This window comes from Salmo salar, chromosome 03 (assembly GCF_965601325.2).
Source record: "Salmo salar chromosome 03, fSalSal1, whole genome shotgun sequence".
Taxonomy (NCBI): Eukaryota; Metazoa; Chordata; class Actinopteri; order Salmoniformes; family Salmonidae; genus Salmo; species Salmo salar.
In genome coordinates, this window is record NC_138293.1 from 36,493,528 (window position 1) to 36,519,865 (window position 26,338).

Genomic DNA, 26,338 nt, shown 5'->3' on the forward strand with positions numbered 1-26,338 from the left:
TTCATATGTATATACTGTATTCTATTCAATGCCACTTCGACATTGCTTGTCCTAATATTTCTATTTTTCTTAATTCCATTATTTTACTTTTAGATTGTGTGTATTGTTGTGAATTGTTAGAGCTAGGAATTGTTGGAGCTAGGAACACAAGCATTTCACTATAGCAGCAATAACATCTGCTAAATATGTGTGACCAATACAATTTTATTTGATTTTAATGTTTTTCACTTCTCTCATTGACTTCTCTAACCCCAAACCCCGGCCTGGTCTGCTTCACAAGCGTTCCCGGAAGTCTCGCGATGTTGCGCCTCTGGGTTTAGAAACTCTGTGGTTAAGTTGAAAGATTTTCAAAAAGTGAGGTAGCTCTCAAATTCCCAACTATCACACAAATAAGTGTAAAATATAAAATAAAAATATTTTGTTGTTGATTACTGGATATGTGAATGGACTTTTACAGTAAATTGGCAAATGACTCATTGAGTTGGAGCTTTCAAAAACAAATGAGTTGGAGCTTTCAACTGAACCCCCTAAAAATGTCTGAGTTGCTTTCTTTTCTCATTGTCTGTTAGAAAATATCCCACTTAAGACAATAACCAAATTCTTGTGTGCATATTAATATAATAATGTAGTTACAATGACGTAAGACCATAGTCTTCTCTGTGTAGAACTGTATTTCATGACCAGTGGCGATTTTAGCATGTAAATCTTGGTGGGGCTAACAAAAAAAATAATAATCTTAGATGAATGCCAGCAAAGCCACGACACAACACTAAACAATACATTAATTGCACTATAACGGTGACAAACGGTGCCCACAAACTGTTAGGGTCTACATAAAGCTGTCCCAACAGCAGAGCTTTATTTTCAGGACCATGTAGTGAATCCTTACCACTGCTACACCTGGCTATCAACAGAGTCTTCTCTGGCAGCGAAACAGTTAATTTAGCCTAATTTACTGCCATTAAAAAAACATAGCTGATATGGCTGACTTGCTTTAACAAATGGGGTTTCTACTGTATATTGAGATGTACAACTATGACATAAGGGGATAACGAGCGCATAAGAGGCAATCCGTAATTTGGATTAAGACATTAATGAGCGAACTGGGACGGACGTAGTCAATATAACTATTTGTTCAGCACTTTTGAAATGTACAGCAACAGAATTCAGAACATGGGCCGTTCTTACAGTATTCTCCCTGCACACCAAGTCAGAGCCGTATGATAAATAAAGGGGATATAAGCAGACAATGAAAGCTCTTACAATATTCAATGATTACATTTCTCTAAAACAGGCTATAGGATACATGTGCACCACCAAGTCAGAACAGTAGGCTAAATTATGAAGGGGAAAGTGACCAAATTATTAGGGTGAGGCAGATGGGCTACTAAAAGCTCACTACACAACATACACTTAGTATTACTTTCTTAGCTACAGTATGCATATCTCCCTGGCATTTTCCATCATTTATACAAGACATTTTTGGACTCACCTTGTTGCGCAGTGCTCACTTGAACAGGAAGGTGGCGACTTGGAATTCCGAGTTGGATGACCATTCAAAATAATTTTCCCAGTTGGAGCTAGTTTTATCTGAGTTCCCAGTTGTCTTGAACTCAATGAAGTCTGAGATTTCCCAGTTCCGAGTTTCCAGTTGTTTTGAACACGGCAGAAGTCATGCTGGATTGACAGCATGGCCAATGTATTCAATATTTTCTGGCCCATGGCGTTAACCCCTTTTTCGTGATATCCAATTGGTAGTTACGATCTTGTCTCATCACTGCAACTCCCCTACGGACTCGGCGAAGGTCGAGAGCCAAGCCGCACTGCTTCTTGACACACTGCTCGCTTAACCCGGAAGCCAGCTGCACCAATGTGTCGGAGGAAACACTGTCAAACTGACGGCCGTGAGGTCAGCTTGCAATCGCCTGGCCCGCCACAAGGAGACGCTAGAGCGCGATGAGACAAGGACATCCCGGCCGGCCAAACCCTCCCCTAACCCGGACGATCCTGGGACAATTGTGCACCGCCTCATGGGTCTCCCGGTCACAGCCGGCTGTGAGACAGCCTGGGATCGAACCCGGGGCTACAGTGGCGCCTTAGCACTCATTGTTGAATTTGAGATTTCCAACTTGTTGTGTAATGTTTATGTCCAATGGCCGATGAGCACCGATACGTTTTATCTATCATTTCTCTTCATATGACAAGGATTGCAACGGATTTGCCAGTAGATTGCCGACTTGATGCATGACGATGACTCCTCGTCTAGCTTGCTAGCTAATATTTTGAAAGTATGATGACGGTGACATGATCAGTCCAATCAAAGCTATGGTAGATATAACGTGATTTGACGTCATTTTGCGGTGACAGTGTCCCCATGAGTGACAGAACACTGAGCCAATCACGGCGCAACTAGAGAACATTACCAAACCCTACGTTTCGTATTTTCTGGTGGCTGCCCCACCACCACAGAAAGCACCGAGCTAGGCTGAAAACACCTGCATTTGGAGCTGCCTGACTCAAGAAAGAAAACAAGCAAAAGTGATGCAATGCAACCACTGATGTATATAAACCCTGGATTGCTATGTATTGACGCTATGTATTGGCCTGTTTGAGGCTTTGAAGCCACCGGTCGGTCATATTGGCAATGTACGGAAGGAGCAGTCCTCCATAGGAATTGATGGAATTCCACAGCATTTCAATATTTTTGTTGTAGTGGGGACAGTAACAGTAGAACATATATATACACACACACACACACACACACACATACATATATGTTTAGCTAACATACTGGATAGTTTAGAAGTATGCATTAATGTATCTGTAATAGAATAAAGAGCAAAAACAAATTTTTACATTAAATGCATTTCTATAGCTTCCAAAATATATATTTTTTATAACGGTGGGGGAGTGCCAAGATGGAGGCGCAGTGGTTTCAAAACAGTGCCCCCTGTGAGTCCTCTAGTGTATATATACATATTTGAATGTAACTGTGAGGTGTTCATTTACCCCATAATAAATTGAATAGTTTCGTTCCAAAATCCTTTTCATCAGAAATTGTTTATGGGTGTTTAAAATATGACTGTTCTCAGATTTTTTATCAATAGATTTTAGATGTGTATTCAAATGGGTTGTGTTGCTAAATACTATATATTCATTGTTTAGCTGGAATGGAATGTTTGTATCCTGTATATTTGACTTATGCGGTTGTCATCTAGCCATCTTAAGAGGAATACACTTACAGTAACTAAGTCGCTCTAGATAAGAGCATCTCTTAAATGACTAAAATATTAAATGTACATTTTTACATAGAGATTTCATTATTGTATTGATTCATTTGTACACTTTTTTTAATAAAAAAAAAATGTAGTTATAACATTTGACTGTAAAACTTAGTAGTATACTCGGAGTGAGGCAGATATACAGTATAGCATTTTGCAACACAACATGTCTCTGAAATAAAACCAAGTGATAATTTTTTATACATATGTCATTGAACACCTCATGCCATGATTAGATAGTGACAAAACATACCAATATAAGTTCTTTAAACAATAAAAGGTCACTTACCAACATTGCTGAAAATGGATGTATAGCTTTTTTGAATTAAACTTCAATTGTAGGCCTGCAGTTAGTTATGGCTACCCACCGCCATCTTCTGGAGGAATACGTATACTGTTCCTGAGTGTATCATGGATTATGGTTATGCTGATAGCCTAATACATGCACCACACCACAATATAATCCGTTGATTCATTTTAGTTGAGTGGATTTTTGATTCATTTAAAAACAAACCCGCCGTCTTAGTGTGCAGTGCAGTCAAGGTCCTTGAAAGAATTGAACGTGTATGTTCAGCTACTGTTTTTAGTTACAGAGGGGCTAATGGGTTGGCATGCAGGGGTTAGTCAGGGAAATATATTTTGAAGAGAAACACTATGAACAAATGAAAAGTGAGAGGGGAATAGTTTATTTTAGAGAGATACAGACACACAAATAAAATATCCACTGTTGTTGCAATTCAATTCCCCAATTACTTGTTATGTCTATCTATACCCTCCCACAGGCGAGATATTTTGTTGATGTTCTGCTTAATATTGTATTATTTCCTTTCATGCCATTGAAGTGGTCTAACTTCCAGATAAAGAAGTAGAGTGAGATGCTACTAGAGACACGGAGTGCTAGATTGTAACAAGGTCATTATAGTCAACAGTTCTCATTAATACCTATGTTTGTATGTGTATATACACACACAGCAGGAAACAGTTTCAAAAAGAGGACAGGCCCACACAATAACATACTGACAGAGAACACTTTAGACAAATCCACCTTAAGCTCTGGCACAGTGGCTGAAAATAAATGGGGAGGTGGTGAGTGAGAGGAGAAAAAGGTTTTACACATGGAGAGAGTTCTGGAGTGGCCTGTGATCTGTCATGAACATGCGGGAGGCTTCAACCCAACCTGAGGAAAAGGCTAAATGGAACACGTCACCATGTTCTCAGTCATACAGGGATATGTATATTCCCATAAATTGTGGTAGGCGAAGTAATATCAGTGAACTTTTCTGTCTGTCTTTGTGTTGGGAACACCCTCCCCTCCATCTTTCCAACCAGCCTCTGAGTTTGAGCTTAAAAAAAAAAAAGGTGTGAGGAAGATGCCCACTTGACCAGCAATACAGCAGATACAGGCATACCAGACTCCATTGACAGGGTTAAGTGCATTTATTGCGGCGGTTGTGTGTGAAATAATATACTGTTGGTACTGGTCCTCAGCCTTGTTATATGTGTATCGGCTGCTGCGGCTGCTGCTACTACAACACAGGAACAAATCACACAACGATCCAACATCAAATTACTCTCAAGGGTCTTGATTTATTAACAGCTTGGACCATGAAAACAAATACAACTTAAAACAGCAACAAACGTGCAGACAGACAATACATGCACACGGGGTTGACACAGACACACTCTCACACACACACCCTTTCGTCTCTAAGAGAAGAACACCTAGGCAAAAACATACAGAAAGGGGGTGTTGTACAATGTGTTATATATAATACTAAAACGAACTTGGCATATATATATATATATATATATATATAGGCCAATTTTTCCGCCTCCCACATACACACAAGTACGTGCAGTAAAAGCAGCCTATGTGCCATGCTGCATTTGGAATGGGTAGGGCAGTGCCACTGCTGAGCATAGATATGTAGAGAAGCAGCAGCTGGGGTGGAGGGGTTCTACGCAGGTTGTGTTCTAGTTAAGGGAGATGGAAGTTCTAGAAGTTCGGAACTGAATCTGCTAAGCAAACCTGGAGCACAGGCGAGCACAAGCGCACATAGAGATATATACACCACAAGACAAGCACCATACTGTACATAGATACATGGACATTGATCGTCACCTGGGCAAAGGGTTCAATGTCTGCACTGGGGGGAGGGGGGGGGGGTAAAGACCAAGGAGAGATAGATAGCAGAGGGGCTTGGGGAGGATAGGGGAAGGATGAGCGCTGGAGGATGAGCTAGGGGATAAACACTAGTCCCTTTAGAGATCGCAAGCTCCTTTGACTGCTTATGATGGGGGGATATTTCTTGTTGGAGAAGGAGGGGGTCGCCTACTGGTGGAGAGGAAGGGAGGGTGGGAGGGCAGTAGTGTTTAGAGGCCAAAGGATGACAGAGGGAGAGGGAAGAATGAGAGGGGGAAGGAAGAGTGAGAGGGGGGAGAGAAGAGAGGGAAGAGTGAGGGAGAGAGAGAGGGAAGACAAGCAGATAGTTTAAGACGGGTTTAAGACGGGTTAAAAACAGGCAATCACATTACTTTTTACTTTAATTTTTTTTTTTTTAAACCATTCAGTTGTGTATATTACTTTGTTTTTTAAATGTTATTTGTCATTTCTTAAAGTCATCTCATCTCAAGGCAGTAGCATCCAGCCAACCATTTAACGTCATCTCCGTGCTCCCCATTGAACGAGTCATCCTTTTTAGCAAGGCTAGTAGTAGCTAGCTGGCTGACAAAATCATTTTACTAGTTCGTCAATGTAGATAAGGCATACTTTCAAGGCTGCTCATTACCAACTACTATAACTATCCATTGGGTAGAGCTACCTCACAAACTGTCTCTATCCCGCTCGTCGTTATGTTGTGTTGCGTCATTCCTCTCTCATGCGGAAAGAACAGGTGCAATGGATTAGGGTCATTGTAACTAATTACCACGTTTCTGCGCTGAACTAAGTTGAATATTTGCCTAACTTCCAAATCAGCCCAGCGTCCCACATAGTTTTTGACTTTATTTCTCATGGAAGATTTGATTTCTCTCTAGAGAAACGTCAGGTTGAGCTCACAAAAAAAAAAAAGAAAAGAAATGGAATTCAAGTAATTTAACTGACGTCGGTCAATTCGTTGTTTAATAACCAGGAAAATGTAGCACTTTCGTTAATCACTAAGAGATTCACTTGAGCTTGTGGACTCTTCCTTGTTTCAGTAACCACAAACCACTGGAATGTGTTTGTGTGTTTTACTTGAACTAATAACCCTCCAAATATTCCGCTTAAGATAATGGAACGTCTATACATGATGTAGGGAACCGAGTCAGGTTAGCTATATGGTCAGGAAAAACTCAGGGTTACCCCTGGTTATGGGTACCAAAGTGGTCAGTGTCTCCATGTCCATATATATCAGACCCTTTTATCCAAAGGCCAAAGCAACTTAGTGAGTACACACATTTTTCATATGTGATCCCTGTGGGAATTGAACCCACGATCTTAGCATGATCACGCTCTTACCAACTGAGCTACGCAGGAGCATATAGGCCTAAAGTAGGATGCCCTGGCCTCACCTGGGGATGCTGGGAGGGGCCCGGTTGGGGCGGCTGGGGACCTGGGGGCTGTCAGCACTGTTGTTGAAGGGCCCCAGGGGTCCTGGGCGATTAGGAGGGGGTGGAGCCCCTCGCCCTCCTCCGGGACTAGGGCGTTGGCCTGATGACATCCTCCTGGAACCAGTGGGGCTGGTTGGAGGAGACCTGGGGGGGGGGTGGGGCATCAGTACCCTTTCATGCATGACATATTCTTGACATCACAAATAGTTAAGTCTTATCCATGTTAATTTTTTCTTGCAACAGTCTCCCAGTAAAAGAGAAAAAAGTGACAGTCTTCAAACACGGTTCTCCTGCTCGCCAACCCAACATCTTCACCTGTAGGCCAACAGTTGACTCCATTACACTTAGATATCTATGGAAGTCATTATCCGTGGACTACCAGGATGCCTACCTGTTTCCGCCTCCACTGCGCCAGTCGTTCACGGGCGGGGGCATGGGGGTGGAGATGGTGGTGGTGGAGATGTCTCCTATGATGGCCAGGGCCTCCTTCAGGGACTGGTGGGTCCTGAGGACCTCGTCCCTCCTCTGGACCTGCTCCTGGGACTCATCCATCAGGGCGCCCTGGTCCCCGGCCGAGTACAGCTGGGCCAGCAGCTCCGCGTTGATGAAGTCCTTCACCTGGTGGCGGGGGAGAGAGTTGATGGATCGATCAATCATTCAAATTATTTTCTAAAGCTCTTTTTACCATTGTTGTCACACAGCGTTATACAGTAACCAGGCCTGTTTGAGTTAGCTTGCCTGGCACAACGGAACCGATTGAATCATGTGAAAAGTTGCACACCAGCCAGGCTCAAGCGAACGCTGAAAGTACTTGAAAAAACGCCAAGTACTATTTGAACCCATGCCCGATACCATTCCGCCAGCGTGGAGCAGAGGTCCCTTACATTACTGATCATGAGGTGCATGATGGTCTTGGGCATGAGGTCACGGATGCACTTGTTGACGATGGCCATGTAGGAGTCGACCAGGTTCCGGATGGTTTCCACTTTCCGCTCCAGCTGAGGGTCCATGGAGAAGTTGTCCTGGGACGAGGACGATGAGCCGCCTCCCTCACTTTCCACCTGGAGGAAGACAGCTTTAAGTTAACACACCTGTATTTAGTGATACAGATCTTGTGGCTTGCATCTTTAGATGTAGAAAACTCCTGTGCATATCAAATGACAAATAATTGAATTTGTAAAGCGCTTTTCATTACACATGGAAATCACAAAGCTCTGTACATCAGCAACAACCTTAAGAAAGGCTTTAAAAAAAAAAGGGCTAAAAACTTTTAGCAAAAATGTGTCACTGTAACAGTAGCATATATGCATGTCAGTCTCTCGTGGTTCAAAGTGGAAGAGAGATTGACGTCGTCACTAATTGTTTTTGTAAGAAGTGTTGACAAGCTGAACGCACCGAGGTGTCTGTTTAAAATACTAGCACACAGCTCAGACACCCACGCATACCCCACAAGACATGCCACCAGAGGTCTCTTCACAGTCTCCAAGTCCAGAACAGACTATGGGAGGCGCACAGTACTACATTAAACCATGTCTACATGGAACATTATTCCACATCAGGTAACTGATGCAAGCAGTAGAATCAGATAGATAGATATCTATATATATCTATATCTATCTATATATATTTTTTTTTAAACAGGTATAAATAAACCTTATGGAACAACGGAGACTATAGAGACGCACACACAAAAAGGTACAGACACTCATGGTTGTTGTACGGTGGCATTATAAAGTTTGTATTGTACATTTTGTATTGTAAGTATGTAGTGGTGAAATGATGTTATATGATGTACTGTTTAATGGGGAACAGTATGGGGACCCTTAATAAATACAAATATCAAATCAACAAGGTGTAGCCTACATCTATTGTGACTCACTACACCATCTTCACAGTTACATCAAACTTCACTGAGAAAGAGAGGATGGAGAAAGGGAAAATAAAGTGATATGATGGCTCACCTGGGAAGCGATAGGATGGATGACATAACAGAAGTGCAACATGGGAAGTGAGCGAAGGGTAGTCATGGGTAATAGGGAACAGGATAAACAGGGCAGATGAGGTGGACAATAAGTTGCAGTGACTAATATGCAGTGACACCACGGTAAGTGGTCACAGTGGTGGGCACCAGGGTTGGGGTCAATTTCAATTCAGCCAATTCAGTTCACTTCCTGAACTGAAATGGAATTGACCCCAACCCTGGTGGCCAGTGCAGTGGTCACTCACATTAGAAGACCTTTCGGGGTAGACTCCAGCGCGCAAGAGAGAAGCCCTCCAACTGTCCACCTCTTCCTGAGTGTCACAGGCCAGCTCCAGGAAACGATTGTCCTTGTACACATTCCTGTCAGACCACAACACAGGGGAGGGGAAGAGGAAGTTAGTTACGCTTCCGGGTCATTTTTAGGGGCACGTGGCAGGCTCATCAACTTAAATAAAAGGAAGAAAACGAGCCCACCAGACTATCTGGTTTCTGTCCCCTTCTACAGTATGCATCGTTATTATTAAAACAAGTTGTACTAAAGTAGGAATATTCTAAGTAGAAGTGGTGCAATAATATTACAAGTGATGTTAAGATGCGTCTGTCTGCTTTCCGACCTTTGTTCTGTGTTGAAGATGGCAAAGGCGTGCTTGCTGGACATGAACCCTTTCTCCACGTCGCGCACCTTCAAGTTGTCCAGAGGGAGCATGTATTTCTTCTCCTTCTCCTGAGAAACAAACAGAAAGGGAGGTACCATCAGCAGGTTTTACAATATAAACAAGCAACTGCAAAGAACCATGTTAGGGAAATGTTTACTTCGTTTCTGATTACTATCTGATCTCTGCGTGTCATATTATGTTTATTTCTCAGCTTGATTTTTAAAATCAACAGGTTGGCTGAGTCGGGCGATGATCCAGGGAGAAAAAGGGAGAGAATGGGGAATGTGGAAAGATGAGTAGGGAGAAGGAGAAGTTGGGGGGAGCACAGAGGTGGAGACTGAGTGGAGTGGGAGGAAGAATGAGAGTGGGAGGTAGAGCGGGGCGGGGAGGGGGGAGAGAGAGGGGGAGACGACATGTGGAAGTCATTAGTGTGTGGGTCGTTCTCCACGGTATGTTCGAAAAGGGAGGGAGAGCTGGGGCCGGAGGAAACGTTCTGGCTACGATAAAGAGGAGAAATACAGATGTGGAGAAACACAGGGGACTCCGGGAATGCGCTGTGGTGTGCAACTGAATGCATGGACGCCGGATCAAACAGAGGGCTGCCGGTCAGGATAACACTGAGCATGACACGGTTTTAATCGTGAGTACAAAGCGTTGATAGAGAGTACAATTTACTGTAGAATTCTCCATCACACACACTCCATCAATCCTCACCATCTCAATTCTTCTCTCTCCATTATCCCTCCCCCTCTTATTCCTTCAATATTTCTACTTTCCTTTCCAGAGGCCCACTTCCTGCCTGATTTTCCGGGGAGTGAGGGAGAAGGAGAGCGAGAGATTAAATGACAGCCTGGCGTTAAGACTTGACATCTGGTACTGCTTAACAGCACAGAGAGATGGAGTGCAAGAGAAGGAGGGAAGAACTTCCAGAGCGGAGTTTAGAAAGAGAGGGAGACCTGAAGAAGAAACAACGTGAAGGATTTCAAAAAGTGGTTCAACAGACGTGTCCATATGTGACCCCCTGCAGAGCGATGGTAGGGTCTCACTAGGATCGGAGGGTCTCACTAGGTATGAAACGAGAAAAGAACCATTGCCGACTTCTCTCGGTTGTATTCCCCAAGGGGTCACTCCAACCCATATATGGTCACACGTGTCCCTCCCTCTTCCTCCATCTCTCCCTCTTTTTCCTTCCCTCTCTTTTTTTGCAATATCCCCTCCCTGAGTGCTCAGACAGTCTGTCCCGGTCGGTCGTCTGAGTGAATGTGCCACGTCAAGCCTGGATACTCTGCAAGGCCGGCATGACCCGGACGGACAGCGAGGGGAGCAACACCCAGAAACACAACAGACAATTGACAGAGAGGGGGGAGAAGAGGCGACACAGACGGGTGAAAAGAAAATAAGTTTTGGGGTTTGAGAGGGGGGGGATCCCTACTTCTTGATGCCAAAATGGAGGAGGAAGGAAGACAAAGATCAGCGAACGTTACTGCCTACGGAATGGCAGAGAGTCAATGTCTTTGGGGCCTAAGACAGTCTGTCCGGCTCCGTCCTCCCAGTGTTCAGACTACCTGTTCATTGTCATACTGGTGTACAGTAGTCTGCACATTGGTTAGACTGGGCAGGGAAGCACTTCTCTTCTATTTGGGCAAACACTGGCTTTCAAGGAGGTTTCATAGTGGGTTTGACTATCTACACTCCACCACCGACCATCTTCCACTGCCGTTTGCTCATCTCTTTGCTTCGTCTTCTACTCTGTGTCTGTGTCGGGTATCGGTTCCTATTTTGTACTTTTTTAATGTTCTGACTGCATTTAAGACTTATTTTACGTCGTGGAATAAATGTATATCATTGGTTAAAAAAAAATGAAGAAAAAAAGACCTATATAATGTTAAAAAGGTCAGTCAGGTCTCAGACCAATGTGTTCTAATCTCCTTGAAACAGTCTGTTTACTAAGTGTACGGTATAACAGCAATAGAAGTGTGTAGGCTCCTGGATCTTTACACAAAGAATCCAGCCCCGACTCTGATGCAGTAGATGGGAGAGGGAGGAGCAGCAGAGGCTCCGTAGACTCAAACAGTCATGCAAAGTGGTCAATCCATCAAGTCCTGCTTCAAATACAAAAACGCATCCTTCCAGTATTTCATTGGCGTTAGGTTGGGAGGTCACAGTAACAATGTTGCCTAAAGATACAGTCAAAGTCAGAGATAAATGATAATACTATTATATTCTAACTCTGTGGTCAAACTATTGTGTGGCAGATGGTCTTCTGTCCAGTGTGTATAAGCAGCTAAAATAATATTTCACTGATGATATAATAAACCAACTAGAGGAGAGGTCTAGTGGTTTGGTGGGGCTAGTGGATGATGGTGTTAAAAATATGAATAAGGTTTATGTATGTAAGGTTATGTTACAGTAAATTACTGTATTGGGAGTTGTGTACTGTATAGGGAATCATATTTGATTGGGTAGGGATGCTACTGTAGGATTAGCAATGGTGGTGGGAACACGATTAATGTAATATTAGGGTGGCTGTGGAGTTGTATTGGTGATAGATGGTTTGGATAATGAAGGGCTATTGGGTTCAGAAACAGAGAGGGAGGAATACTGCCATTTAGGTTATTTCTCCCCGCTGAATCATTGGAGGCTGATGTTTGGATTACAAATGTGTGATTTTCCTGCCAAGAATGTGTGCAGTTTCAGAGAAACTGCCAACTGCCCCAAGAAAGAGAAGGGGGGGGGGGGGGGTCAGAGAGAGAGAGAGAATAAATAAATATACAGTAAGACGCCCAAGGAAATATGGAAAAAGGCTTGGTTGAATGCAGTGGTGGGATTAGTTATACATTACATATTACAAAAGTAATGTGTTACTTTACAATATTACTTTGTGTGGAAAGTAAAGCATTACTTTATCATGTACTTACATGAAACAAATCTAAAAATCTCCCCGTTTGTTTGACTGTCAGAGGGAGCATGGCGAGCCGTGAGCGCACTACCAAAAATAGCTACTTACTAACTTGGGTTTTATGTCTAGTTTCTCCTTTCATCTGCGGCGCTGCTTTCCTGTTGCTAGTCTACAAGTGCTGCTTAATTAGCCATCTATAAATGTAAGCCAAAACATCTGTACAGATTTCTTATCGTTTCATTCAAAATCTCTCTCGAGCCGCCAGTTCTGGTTATAGACCGCACGTAAAAGGGCCCCATAGAGATGTACAGAGGGCACAATTACCACTAGATGTGAAAGCCCTCTATGGGCTTTGCTATCACAGAAGCGATCGATGGCAAAGATCAGAGGTGCGTACTCTATACATATCTATGGACAGCAGCTGTTATGACATTTCTCCAAACAGCCTTTCTCCGCTCGCTCAAGAACTAAATGAGGAAACAAGTCGGGATTGGATCATGGAAACACGCATCCAGTAGAGATATGATTCTGAAAGTCCACGCACGTGTTGTTTGACAAAGTAACTAATATTACCCATCCGTTACTCATTAAAGTAATCAGATTACACAACGTGTTACTTTTGTCCCTAACACTGGTGGAATGTCAGAGATTCGTAAAACAACTACTGTAAAGTCAACGCGACATGAGAACGTCTACGATCCATCGAGTTACCGTTTTGAATTATTACCTCATCAAATAATGTGTCATAAAGCCGATGTGTGTATTTGCATGTGTGTGAGCAGTGGTTTTCTTTGGGATGGTTCCAATTGTGCAAAAGAAAACCAAATGCCTTAACTCCCAGCAGAGAGGTGGAGAGACAGACAGAAGAGGGGAGAAACAAACAAAAAAACAGACAAAGCGAGCGAGACAAAGAGAGAGCGATTTCTGTCCAGGGAATTTAGCTGTGTATCGACCACGTACTGTATATAGAGACGATTTAAACCATGTGGACTGCTTGTTACCCGTGTGATGTCATCTGCTGACCAGTGCATGGATTGGCTGACTCCGGGAGTTGCCGTGTGTCTGCCTGTCTACACTTGCTGTGCAGAACATCCTGGAACCTGTACAGCAGGCACAGACAGGCAGACAGACACCAGCCCGTCAAGCTATGAATGACACAACATCCAGCCAATCAACGAGCACCCTGCATCGCAAGGGGAAGAGCAACGTCACTGAAGAGCCAACGTGGAACCACCGTTGAGTTGTGATTTAGTGGGTAGTCAGAAGGTATGGTTTACATTATGTCCTCTACAAAGATATCCAACAAAATACTTATCACTTGGGAATTGGCCAGAGATTCAAAGCGCATATGTATATTTTACCATTTGTTGACCTGCCCACCCTTCTGCCAGACATTAAACAGAAAGGAGGGCTGTATCAGGGGTAATGGTGTTCCAATCCACCATCACCTGAAGTCTAGCCATAAACTACATCAGACTTACTGTGACTGACTATACTAACTCACCCTGAAGAGGGTGGACTAACTCGCTCACCTCATCATCCTTGAACCAGGACAGACTCTCAGCGGTCAGGACAAACCAGTACTCCTTAGCCCCGCCTTTAATTATGCTGATGTTGTTGATGGTCAGCCAGCCCTTACGGATTACCTGTAGAGAGAGCAGGGGGCAGAGGTTAGAGGTCAGGGGATGAAAGATGGGGTCATAGTTGTGGTGGGTGGTGTGATTGCCAGGAAGTATGAGAGGTTTAAAAAAGCAACTGAAGAGTTATCATGTCCACACAGAAGCATCATCTACTGTACCTCATCCTACTTCAATCATAGTCAGTCAAACCTGGCCAGCTAGTCTACTGCATGTACCCAAACCGATGTGCACAAAAGTGACGGATGAATAATAAAATGCAATGAGAAAGTGTGTTGTGTGAGAACTCCAAGTTAATTGATATTATCAGTGTATATCTTTGTGAATAAACCGCAGGTTGGCATTTATTGTCATGAATGTTGCCCTGGAGGCAGCTCTGTAGAGTGGTCACTAGCTGGCACAGCCACAGATCTGATTTTAAACCTTACCCTAACCACACTGCTAACCCAAATGCCTAACCCTAAATTATGACCAAAAGCACATTTTTGTTTTAATGAATTTTTACGATATAGCCAGCTGGCTCATCTAGCGGAAATCGCTCAGTTCTGCCTCCAGGGCAAGATTCATGACAATAAAATATCAACCTGTAAATAAACCAAACCATAATTTGTGACTGAGTTCAGTTTGGTGATAGTGCCCCGTTGTGGCTGGAGACTATGTTGAAAGTTACAAACAGAGGTCTGTGTCGCAGTGTTAAGAAGTGACCATCGTGTTATTAGTGCTTCATAACATCCCCCAAAACAAACAATATTAGCATTATAGCATTAGAGCTACATCAGTGTTTGTGTTAAGTGTGTTAACTAGCCTGCACACACACACACAACAAGCCAGTGGCAATCAAAGGATCGAGTGATTATTAAGTTAGGTGTCTCAGATGGCCTAGAACCACTAAGGGGGTTACCCAAAAGCATATTTCTAAAGTCTTATTTTTGTTCAGTCCTGGTACAAATCAAAGATTTTTTCAACACCGTTTATAGTGGGAGGCTGACTGACAGGTAACCCCCTGTGGTCAGAGGGATGAGGGAGTGTCTTAACGTAAACTGTTGCTCTTACAATCAGGCCTGAGGCGGGAGGAGAGGAGGCCTGAAACAGGAAGGAGGTGGGCCGTTAAAACACCACGTCGGGATACAATCTCAAGAATGGAACCTACCACACCGGGCTCAAATACATCATGGTAAACACTTTATTACTTAAGGTGTGCTTAATTTAGCTCGGAGCTTATGCTTTTGGGACTATTCTATTGGTCCCATTGTATAGCAAACTATATCAATGCAGATCGAGCATTTTAAAGTATTTCGACATGTATTTGACTGACCCATAACATGTGTAAAGTAGCTAACCAACAGCCGTAGCAGTTGAGTGGGTTCAAGTTAGCGCTTTACACTTGTACCCATACATGGGTTGAAGATGGCAGATTTGGGCACTGATAAGCGCATAAATTGGAACACAGTAACATGCTATAAATGATGCCAGAGCTCAAAGCTCAGCGCTGTATGGTTTTGATCTAACACCAACGGAACCTGCCAACTCCCACTCCTAAGAACACATCCAACTTACTGATGTTGACTCTGCCGGGTTTTAGAAAGTAACATGACATTGTTGTTATCTGCCTATCAGCTTTTCTGGAATGAAAACAAAGTAATGTTCCCTAGTTATTTAACTTTAACTGAGATTGTTCCTGTGCCACTATAAGTAGCCCTTTACACTCGTACCTCTATACGGGTTGAAAATGGCAGGTTTGTGCACTGACAAGCGCATAAATTGGAATGCAGTCGGTGTACAGTAACGTGCTATACATGACGATGAAGCTCAGGCCTCACAGTGCTGTGTGGGTTCTGACCGAACCCCGTTCTGATCTTCAGCAACACAAGCGATAAGAAGTTTCCCCCCATCCCTCCTGCTAATTGGGCAACTTTTGCAAACTCTGTTGTCGGAGTGAGGAAATGCTGTAAATGACGACGACTATGCGTTTCGAAAGATGAGACGTCGCACGAGCAAACCTGCGAGTCCAAATGTGCACTTCACAGTTTTCATATCATAAAATTCAAGTCATACACAGTGTCAACGTTTATGACCACTTAGGTCTGACGTACAGACACAACGCGGCGCGGCGTCATTCCCTGGGTTGTTCGGAACAGGACGTCTGTCTATCGTGAAAAGAATTCGCTGCGGAACACGGTCCTGAATGCACCCGTGAATTCCTATGCACTCCAAAATTACAATCCGTTTCTCTGAACTGCCCTTTGAATGCCTAACACTAATATATTTTCTAACTTAGCTAGTCATGTTGGCAATGGAACAAGCTTTCAAAAGATGCCCGCCTGACCTAGATTGCCATGTATAAATGGGCCTTTTTTTTGATTGCGTAAACAACTACAGTAATTGTGTGACGGCAAGGATGCAGGGCTGTGTTCAAAACAAGCCTGCTTCCTCAACGGCACAGCTAGGAAAGCTGCAAAAAGCACATTCTAGTTAAAGACTCTTCTTTGAGTCATAAAAGTGTATTGAAATGACTTAGGAACTGTGTCCACCTTGGAGACACCAGTTAGTTCTTTCACTCAAACCCTTGTCATTTTTCCCCAGTTACTGAATTTATCCAGAGTATTTTTTACGTTTCGTTATTAACACATGCGGTAAAAAAAAAGTACAGTAAATGTAAAATGCACATAAAATCAACAGTGTAATTGTCTGGATTCAGTCTTGTGAACTGTTGTGCCATCAACTTTGGTCAAATCATTTCCCCAGAATCTCCAAACTGTTCCCTTTCATTCGCTACCATGCTTATGCTTTTTCAAATGTATTTTGTAAGAATCATTTCGATTTATCCCTATAGGCCAATTCCCAGGAGTGTAAAGGGTTACGCTTGAGACGTGGAAAAAGCTATAAACAGTCAACTCAGGGTGGCCAAAAGAGGGAGCCACACTCTGGGCAGTAGAGTAAATACAGACAGCAGGCAAAGCCCAACCCTAACCCCAACGAGTGATACTCACCAACCAGGCCAGACACCCAAAACAGGGCTGCTCAGATTCTCACTAAGGGTTTGGGATGAAATGCATGGGGGCACCTTGATGACATAGAAGGGGTTTAAACATAGTGATAAAAGGTAAATAAAACTTAAAAACATCAATTTGTTTTGCACACACACCCAACATAATAATAAAAGTGTCACCATCCAACTGAAAAAGGCAATCAAAAGGCCCCCCAAAATCAACATGAAATGTAAAAAAAGCATGCAACAAAGGTAATAATGTATGTAGAATGTACAGGAGTATATATATACTGTGTGCTGTGTACAAATTAATGACATAAAGGAACCAGGAAGCATACAAGGTCGCTGTCCCTATGGCCCTGTTTCCTCCTATATGGCCTGCAGCCCACTGTGTGAGTGAGGGCACCCTCGGCCTTTTGTTCTGCAGTGCGTGCGTGCGTGCGTGCAATAATTCAGATCCTCCTCTGTATCTCACCTGGCTGACCTGGCTTGCAGCACTACTCTGTTTGTTGCTCTGCTTGCTGCTCTGCTGTGCACTATGGAGCAGAGAAAGCAGAGAGACAGAAACAGACAGCGGTAGGAAAGTAAGCACAGAGGGAAACAGACAAGGGACGGAGAGGTCTGTACGGTATTATCTGCAGGTATTCAGCATCTATTTTCTTTGTAATAACATTAGCAGGCCAATAAAGGCAGGCCTGGTCAGTCATTTACTTAGCAAAGCCTATGAAGTCCTCGTGGTTAGTGTTGATGTACGAGAGCTGGACATCGATCAGCAGCAACACCTGCAATTGGAAACAGAAAGATTGGGTCAATAATACATGGAAGCTTCATTTACAGTGCAGTATTACTAGCCCCTGGGTCAATAAGTCTACTGTTTACATAACCGTGTGTGTGTTTGTTCTTCTTCTAAAAAAATTAATTCTCCCTCGTGGGGACCTAAAATGCCCATGAGGACCAAGGCTATTTTAAGCTTAGGGGTTAGATTTAGGGTTATAATTAGGGTAAGGGTTATGTTTAGGGTTAGATACACGTTATGTTTTTCAAAATCCTAGTTTGTGTGATATGTAGGTTGTTACCTGGTCCTTTGCCCTGCTCTCTCTGTCTCTGATGTGTGAAGTCACAATTCTCTCGGTTTCCTCACGCAGCCTGGGGAAGCAATCCAACTGAAAACACACGCACAAATCGCATCCTATCACCGTACAATCATAGGAAATAATATAATTTAAAAACGCACCATGTTTGTGATTTCTAAAAGGATACCAGAATGAGGACTGATTGACTAAAAAGGTTACCTTGTTGGTACACTGGCGCACGGTGTTGATCAGCTCCTGAATGACCATGTCCACACACTTGATACACGGCTCCTTGATCTTCACTATCTGCTTCTTCACGATGGCCTCAAATGCCATGTCTGGAGTGAACAGGCCAGTCCTGCAGAGAGAGAGGAGAGAGGAGAGAGAGAGAGAGAGAACAGTCAGGAAAGGAGGTGTGTAGGAGGAAGAAGAGGATAGTTGAAGGTGGTAGGAGAGAGGTAAACAGTAAAACACCCACCTGATACCGTGGATGTTCTTGATGGCGTAGCTGATCTCCCGCCGCATCTCCTTGTCATCACACTCCATCTGGCAGAGAGAGCGAGAGCGATTGAGAATGAGAGCGTTTTCTAGCCAAGCACCAAATGAAACAAGATGTGCATCAGTCAGCTAGCTAACCTTAACCAGCTCGAAGGGGAATCGCTCGTGGAAGATACGGTTGATCTTGGCTCCACCAGAGAGCTCTACAGTATCCACCTGGTCCCCAGAGCCCTCGATACGCTTCTCAAAGTCCACTGAGAACTGCTGCACCATCCTAAAAACACACACAAAATGTCAATTGATTTGCTGAATTGAGAAGAAATTGACCCCAACCCCGATTGTGAACCTTCTTTTTTTCCTGAAGGACTCACTGCAGCAGCTGCTTGGTCTTCCGTCCCGGGTCATCAGGGCGGTATCCTCGGTACTCCTCTGCCTCCTTGTCCAGAGACAGCAGCTGGGTCTGCAGCTTGCTACGGAACGCCGGCAGTGTGTCGCGGATGTGGTTGGTCAGTTGCTATGGCAACACAACACAAAAAGTACCCTAAATATAACGTTGCTAAGCAAGCCTATTATACTGGCTTTGGGATGCACAGCGAGGATGTAATAACCTGTAGGAGAGACTCAGTTACTGTTAACTGGTCAGTCTACAGTCTGTCCGTTAGCCTACCTGGTTGAGAACTTTCTGCAGGCACGGGGTGCCCATCTTTTCGGCCATGTGTCTGTAGGCCGGGTGAGTCAGGAAGAACTTCCTCTCAGCAGCCATAGCCATCTTGATGTCCTTCTTCCCATCAATGTCCTTCTGACTGCGGTTCACCACTCCAATATAACCTGGCAACACACACAGATGGACAGGGTGAAACCAGTCCAATATAACCTGGTAACACACACAAATGGACGGGGGGAAACCACTCCAATATAAACACAGGCAGACGGTCGGGGGGGGGGGGGGGGGGGGGTAACATGACTGGGATGGAACCAAAATGAAAAGTACTTGCGGGAGGATAGAACAGAAAAGCTGATACCAAAGATAACCAAATTAGATTGGTTGGACATAACAACGGATAAAGAAAGACAAAGAAAGAGAGATATTGGTAGAAAGATAGAGAGAAAGAGTGAGCAAGACACAGATGTCCCACCTCTCCTCAGGGGCAGCAGCTTGTTCTCCAGGACCTCCCTGGCATCGGTTCCCTCATCCATCAGGTCCAGCTTGGTGATCACGCCTATGGTCCGCTGGCCTGGAGTTCAAAGGGTAAGGGGCAAAAGGCAGTGGCAGGCCAGTCACAACACAAAGGCTACGTTCCAGGCTGATGTGATTGCAGACGCCTGCGAGGTCTCACAATGGCTGGACAGGTGTTTAAAATATTAGGTAACCCCATCGTATGACAGAGCAATAACGATCAACGTCTTACCCTGGGGGTCGACGTCTTTGGCCAGTTTGAGGGCGTCTGAGTTGGCCAGGTCAGAGTTGGCCGGGGTGACAGCCAGGATGAGACAGCTCTCCCTGCAGATGAACTGCATGATCATGTCTCTAATCTGCTGCTCGATGTCCGCTGGCTGGTCCCCCACTGGCACCTTGGTGATGCCTGGCAGGTCGATCAAGGTCAGGTTCAGCACTGCAGGCAGAGGAGAGAGGACACATGTCATAGTGAATATTACCTAACACACAGGAGGGTGAGGATAACAGCCCACAATGAACAATACACAATTGTTCAGCAGTGCAGGAGGTAGAGGACAGAGATGAGAGAGAGTGTAGTTAAGGGGTTGTGCATGTCTACCATGTGGGGAGTAGACGCGCAGGTTGATGGGGACGGGAGAGATGCCCTTATTGGCCCCAGTAATGCGGTCAGTCTCTGCCTCAATCTCCTGGCGAACCTCGTCGAAATCTGTGAACTTCTTCCCTTTGCAGTGTAAGAACTCTGCCCATTCTGTGAAGAAAAATGCAAAGATCAGATTCCAAATATGTGTGTGTGGGTGTGTGTGTGTATGTGTGTTACCTGCATTGGCGCTGATAAGCTGCAGGACAAGGGGCCTGCGGGTGACGATCCCAGAGCCTCGGGGCAGGAAGTCCCTGCAGACAGATAGCCAATCAGGACAGATACACAGAGAGGAGGTGGGTTTGAATTTAACCTTGCCTTCCAGGAGCGAATGAGACAATGAGATGGAGTCTGGCTATGTGAGACTATGTTGACGGTGACAGAGATAGTGTTGCACTGTAGGAGACTGAGGCCTTGTGAACCTAGGGTGAACCACCAACAGCCAATGACTGCTATGGTGTACAATGACTCACACATACGGAACGCACACAACCACATAATGTAGAATTACATCACAGCACACAACCAAATGGAGTCTCTTCTTACTAACAGAAGATATTATGAATGGAAAAAAAATGTTTATCTGAAAATGTCATCAGGCTCTTTGACATTCAGTCCAGTTTACCCTCAGAGCCCCCTGGGTACACCGAGATCCCCTTAACGCTGCTGATCAAATTAAATAGTCCTTAAAGTCAGCAATTCTGACCTAAAGTACAAGAAGTCAACACGAATAGCTGCACAGTGGCAAGTAGCAGAGCACTCCGTTAATAAACGACGACGTCGGTACATACCAGTCTGCTACCAGGCGAGAGAGTGCATGTGTAGGTGTGTTTGTGTGTGTGTGTGTGTGTGTGTGTCTATTTTACCAGGCAGGTCAGTTAAGAACAAACTCTTATTAACAATGATGGCCTGGCAAGTGTGTGTTGACCTGATAGCCAGCAAGGTGAGACAAGGTCTCACCAACACCCCACATGCTTAACCACTCTTGTGTAAGGGGAAGCTGGTTTGATGAAGATGATCTGTGTTCCTGTGGGCCAAATACACCAGATATTGTTGTTGTTTTGGGGGGGGGGGGGGGTGCTCATTTTGGAAGTGGGCTGCTCATTCGACGGCAACATGGAGCCGGGAAGCTGCCAAGAAGCTGCTTAAGTACCAGCCCCTCGTGGCAGGCTTGGACAGCCTCGGGCAGAGGTGCTAGCTGCTTGCTTAAGTACCAGCCCCTCGTGGCAGGCTTGGACAGCCTCGGGCAGAGGTGCTAGCTGCTTGCTTAAGTACCAGCCCCTCGTGGCAGGCTTGGACAGCCTCGGGCAGAGGTGCTAGCTGGTGGCGCTGATATTCAGCAGTCTCAGTCACGCACACAGGCTTGCAGTGTGTGGCGTCCAGATTGCTGGCCTGACAAAAAACTAGGACAAAGCAACTGGCTAGGTACCGCTCTGTTTCAGCTGTCCTGGGCAGCCTAGCTGTTTGGAGAAGGAGGTGCTTCCTGTACCCTGGACTGCCATGCATACAGGGACCTTTCAACTGTTTGGATCCTTTTTTTTGTACAATTTGATTGATGGATTCAAATAAAGTATTTAAAAGTGTGTGTGTGTCTACATGCATGTTTAGGGCCCTTGTCATCGAGTTGGCTAGATGAATGAACACATATTGATATTGAGAACTCTATCTATGGGCTAGCAGAAAATATGAGTCAGACACCTGCTGTCCATTCGGCAAGCAGTGTGGGTGGGGGAGCCAAGCCTGGACAGCAGGACCATTACTCAGCTGGATCCCAGGTCTCAGGGGTGGCTGGCTGGGCCTTGACTGATGCTGCTGCCAACAACCCTGCACTTCATCTATCTAGACCTGGGTCATATTCTCTAGGCACGGGTCATATTCTCTAGGCACGGGTCATATTCTCTAGGCACGGGTCATATTCTCTAGGCACAAAACGGAAGAAAACAGACTGAAACAGAGAGGGACTGTGAACCTTGTTCAATAAGAAACTCTCCTTTTTGTTACCACTGCAAAATGTTTTGCTACATTGTGCACTAATTCATATGACCCTGGAGATTAGTAGGACGCCTTCTATACCTAACCTCAATTGCCAGTCTTTACCATTCACATGTAGGTAAATATTTGAAGGTATATGCAATCTTTCTGAACCTATACCATCCTGTCCATATCTAATGGTATCTGTTTTATGTACCAACCACATTGTCATAAGGTACCACTTAATCCCACAGTGCAGACAATCTAATGGAAACTCTTCTTTGTGATTGACAACAGAACGGATTTGATCATATTAATGTAATAAGAGTGTTGCCTGGTGTTAACATATATATCCAGCCGTCCTTACATGTCATTTCCTTATCTATTTTACTGGGGGTCCTTTTACATTTCATTGAGTTTAAGCAAATGGTTCAAAGCAAATGCTGAGAATTCAGGGACTGAAACAGGCTAAATGGGGCTGGCTGATTGGGCTGGAGTCTCGAGTGGGTTGCGGTAACCCAAATATCGGCTCCCTTGTTATAAAGCCGGCAATGAAATGCGCGTTAAAAATAAGATGGAGACGAGCTCCTGGCTCAAAGAAGATCGGGACGCCACAGACGTTTCGAAAAACGAAAACGTGACCATCCCCGACCCCATGCTTAACACGAGATAGTATTATTTATTGCCCTATAGTGATGAATTTGGCTTGCTGTGCTTGGATGCTGCTCCTTTACCTGCCAACGAAGTTCTCCAACACGGAGCTCTTGCCAGCGCTCTGTCCGCCGACTACCGCGATCTGTGGCAGGTCAAGATTGCAGCTCTGACCGATGCCGCTGAAAGCGTCCTGAAGCTTGTTGACCAACGGGATCAAGTCCTCCATTCCCCGGTTACCCATGTTGCTAGCGGGCGTGAGAGGCTCAAGCTGAGAGAGAAGGAAGTGGGCGGTTATATCTTTAGTCCAGTGCTACCGTGCTTGTTGATGTAGTAGTCATCCAGACGCGCATTGCCCCAAGCAAAGCAAGGGTTGATTCGACTGTGAGAGAGAGGGAAAGAGAGGCAGTCAGAGTAGGATTGCGCAGCTGCTTGCCACCAACACCGCGCACACACACCATTTTCTTCAAGGGCATTTGGGTAATGAAGTCCTTGATAAAACCCCGCTCTAAAAACATATAATATAAAACCGTGCATTGAATTGTAGACAGTCTTATTCCATAGGTTTGGAATGACCTACCCACACCAAATGATTCGCGTTGCATCGAACATGTGTTTTGCTTACAGGCAACACGTTTACAATAAATAAATCACAGCATTCATTCTATTCTTTAGCTATAGCCATTTCTTATTTACCCTTTCTCAAGGATTCCTTGGCGTTTGAAGAACAGGCAGATCCAAACCAAAATCCGTATCCATACGCAATTATAGCCTACAAGCAACGCCACCTGCTGTAACTGAGCATCGGCTTAATGTGAATGTCCTGTGGTATATAATTATGTTTTGGTAGCGTTGTTATGCTCGGATGGACTTCAAAACCTCATTCCGAGCGAACACAAATTCGCCTCTATAACGGATTAATCATATTTCTTTTACGCAACCGCGATAATTGCGACGCTCGCCGCGCCTGGTGATAAGATTGACATATGAGGTGCCCAATGACAGCAATGGAGTTGTGGTCGCGGCACAACATACGCGGCGCGGTAGGCCTATAGGCACAGCGCACACAGGTTAGGCAAAACAAACCCGCCCCTTGTTTACATCGTGCCAGCTTTGCTGTCGTGACTCGCGGCTGCGAATCACCTCACTGAGCATGACTGGTTGGATGCACTTCATCAATCCCCTGCAGTGAGATAAAAAAAAATACATTTCGAATATTTGAGGCTGAAGGACACATTAATGTCCAACCCAGCCCCCCTTTCCATCACGGCCTCTTCTATCGTGTGTGCATAGATAATGTATTTTGTTAGATGGCAAAGCATTCTGTTCCATAGCAGGTGGCCGGTATAGTGGTCACCACAGTCAGTTTGTAGGCTAGGGCTAGGCTACTGTAGGCCATAGGGATGTCTGGAGAAGGAAGTCATGCAGAGACAAGGCACAGCCTGCCTATTTTAACCTCACCAGGCCAACATCTGTGTTAGATAAAAGCCATTTTGTTTCTTCCATTCGTTATAACAATAGCTATACCCTACATTTGACATGCTCATTAAACAGCAGCATTAGTATCCGTTGCTAAATGTGATTTGGCATTAGGCCTACCAATTGTCTTTACCTTGGTGGGGGCAGACATGCTACGGGATGACCAAAGCAAATCAAATTGTAGTTGTCACATGCTTTGTAAACAACAGGTGTAGACTAACAGTGAAATGCTTACTTACGGATCCTTTTCCAACAATGCAGAGTTAAAGATAAAAAATATATATATAAATAGTAACACAAGGAATAAATACACAGTGAATAATGAATAACACTAAAGAGGAAAAATAACATGGCTATATACATGGAGTACCAGTACCGAGTCAATGTGCAGGGGTACCAGGTAATTGAGGTAGCTATGTAGATGTAACCGATGTGAAATGGCTAGTTAGTTAGCGGTGGTGCGCGCTAATAGCGTTTCAATTGGGTGACGTCACTCGCTCTGCGACCTTAAGTAGTTGTTCCCCTTGCTCTGCAAGGGCCACGTTTTTTTGTGGAGCGATGGGTAACGATGCTTCGAGGGTGTCAGTTGTTGATTTTGTGGGTGTCAGTTGTTGATGTGTGCAGAGGGTCCCTGGTTCAAACCCAGGTTGGGGCGAGGAGAGGGACGGAGCTATACTGTTACATAGATATACAGTATCAGTCAAGGTAGTTACCTGGAATGCATTTCAATTAACAGGTTGTGCCGTACATTTTTGGAATTTCTTTCCTTCTTAATGCACTTGAGCCAATCATTTGTGTTGTGACAAGGTATGGGTGGTATACACAAGATGGCCCTAATTGGTAAAAGACCAAGTCCATATTATGGCAAGAACAGCTCAAATAAGCAAAGAGAAACGACAGTCCATCATTAATTTAAGACATGAAGGTCAGTCAATGCGGAAAATATCAATAACTTTGAAAGTTTATTCAAGTGCAGTCAAAAAAAAAAACATCAAGAGCTATGATGAAACTGGCTCTCATGAGGACTGCCACAGGAAAGGAAGACCCAGAGTTACCTCTGCTGCAGAGGATAAGTTCATTAGAGTTACCTGCACATCAGATTACAGCCCAAATAAATGTATCACAGAGTTCAAGTAACAGACACATCTCAACATCAACTGTTCAGAGGAGACTGTGTGAATCAGGCCTTCATGGTCGAATTGCTGCAAAGAAAGCACTACTAAAGGACACCAATAAGAAGAAGAGACTTGTTTGGGCCAAGAAACACGAGCAATGGACATTAGACCAGTGGAAATCTTTCCTTTGGTCTGATGAGCCCAAATTTGAGATCTTTGGTTCCAACCGCTGTGTCTTTGTGAGATGCAGAGTAGGTGAACGGATGATCTCTGCATGATTGGTTCCCACCTGGAAGCCTGGAGGAGGAAGTGTGATCGTGTGGGGGTGCTTTGCTGGTGACACTGTCAGTGATTTATTTAGAATTCAAGGAACACTTAATCAGCATGGCTACCACAGCATTCTGCAGCGATATGCCATCCCATCTGGTTTGCGCTTAGTGGGACAATCTTTTGTTTTTCAACAGGACAATGACCCAACACATCTCCAGGATGTGTAAGGGCTATTTGACCAAGAAGGAGTGTAATGGAGTGCTGTATCAGATGACCTGGCCTCCATAATCACCTGACCTCAACCCAATTGAGATGGTATGGATGAGTTGGACCGCAGAGTGAAGGAAAAGCAGCCAACAAGTGCTCAGCATATGTGGGAACTCCTTCAAGACTGTTGGAAAAGCATTCCAGGTGAAGCTGGTTGAGAGAATGG

At 44.5% G+C, this 26,338-nt stretch overlaps 1 protein-coding gene and 1 long non-coding RNA gene across 5 annotated transcripts; one reads left to right on the top strand and one right to left on the bottom strand.

The window, feature by feature from the left end:
* Nucleotides 1-3,944: 3,944 nt before the first annotated feature.
* LOC106600414 (dynamin-3) lies at nucleotides 3,945-24,019 on the bottom strand. Of its 4 annotated transcripts, XM_082973464.1 has the most exons (22): nucleotides 23,738-24,019; nucleotides 23,125-23,423; nucleotides 20,600-20,673; nucleotides 20,381-20,530; nucleotides 20,015-20,218; nucleotides 19,742-19,840; nucleotides 19,273-19,433; nucleotides 18,977-19,119; nucleotides 18,744-18,879; nucleotides 18,586-18,653; nucleotides 18,327-18,465; nucleotides 18,111-18,197; nucleotides 17,746-17,816; nucleotides 17,519-17,570; nucleotides 15,758-15,790; nucleotides 13,941-14,054; nucleotides 9,468-9,577; nucleotides 9,099-9,213; nucleotides 7,757-7,933; nucleotides 7,264-7,490; nucleotides 6,834-7,016; nucleotides 3,945-5,613 (listed from the first exon to the last, which is right to left on the bottom strand). In XM_082973464.1, exons 2-22 carry the CDS (start codon nucleotides 23,283-23,285, stop codon nucleotides 5,571-5,573), a joined length of 2,547 nt encoding a protein of 848 aa, XP_082829590.1. In that variant the 5' UTR covers nucleotides 23,286-23,423; nucleotides 23,738-24,019; the 3' UTR covers nucleotides 3,945-5,570. The 4 variants fall into 4 exon arrangements, with proteins under 4 accessions (XP_082829590.1, XP_014047206.2, XP_082829589.1 ...); XM_014191731.3 differs by lacking the exon at nucleotides 15,758-15,790 and having other exon boundaries at nucleotides 3,945-5,616; nucleotides 17,510-17,570; nucleotides 23,738-24,016; XM_082973463.1 differs by lacking the exon at nucleotides 15,758-15,790 and having other exon boundaries at nucleotides 17,510-17,570; nucleotides 20,381-20,673.
* LOC123741629 (uncharacterized) lies at nucleotides 9,857-14,318 on the top strand. The gene is made up of 2 exons (XR_006769114.2): nucleotides 9,857-10,149; nucleotides 10,294-14,318. It is a non-coding gene; the product is annotated as an uncharacterized LOC123741629 (long non-coding RNA).
* Nucleotides 24,020-26,338: the final 2,319 nt, after the last annotated feature.

Excerpts from the sequence above, each read along its gene's own strand:
- LOC106600414 (XM_082973462.1), bottom strand. The coding sequence starts at position 23,285 with ATGGGTAACCGGGGAATGGAGGACTTGATCCCGTTGGTCAACAAGCTT. Across the intron at positions 17,571-17,745 it reads GACTTCATAGGCTTTGCTAA|TGCACAGCAGAGCAGCAAGC; the intron begins GTAAATGACTGA and ends TCTGCTCCATAG. Across the intron at positions 7,491-7,756 it reads TGCACCTCATGATCAGTAAT|GTGAAGGACTTCATCAACGC; the intron begins GTAAGGGACCTC and ends CCCCGCCACCAG.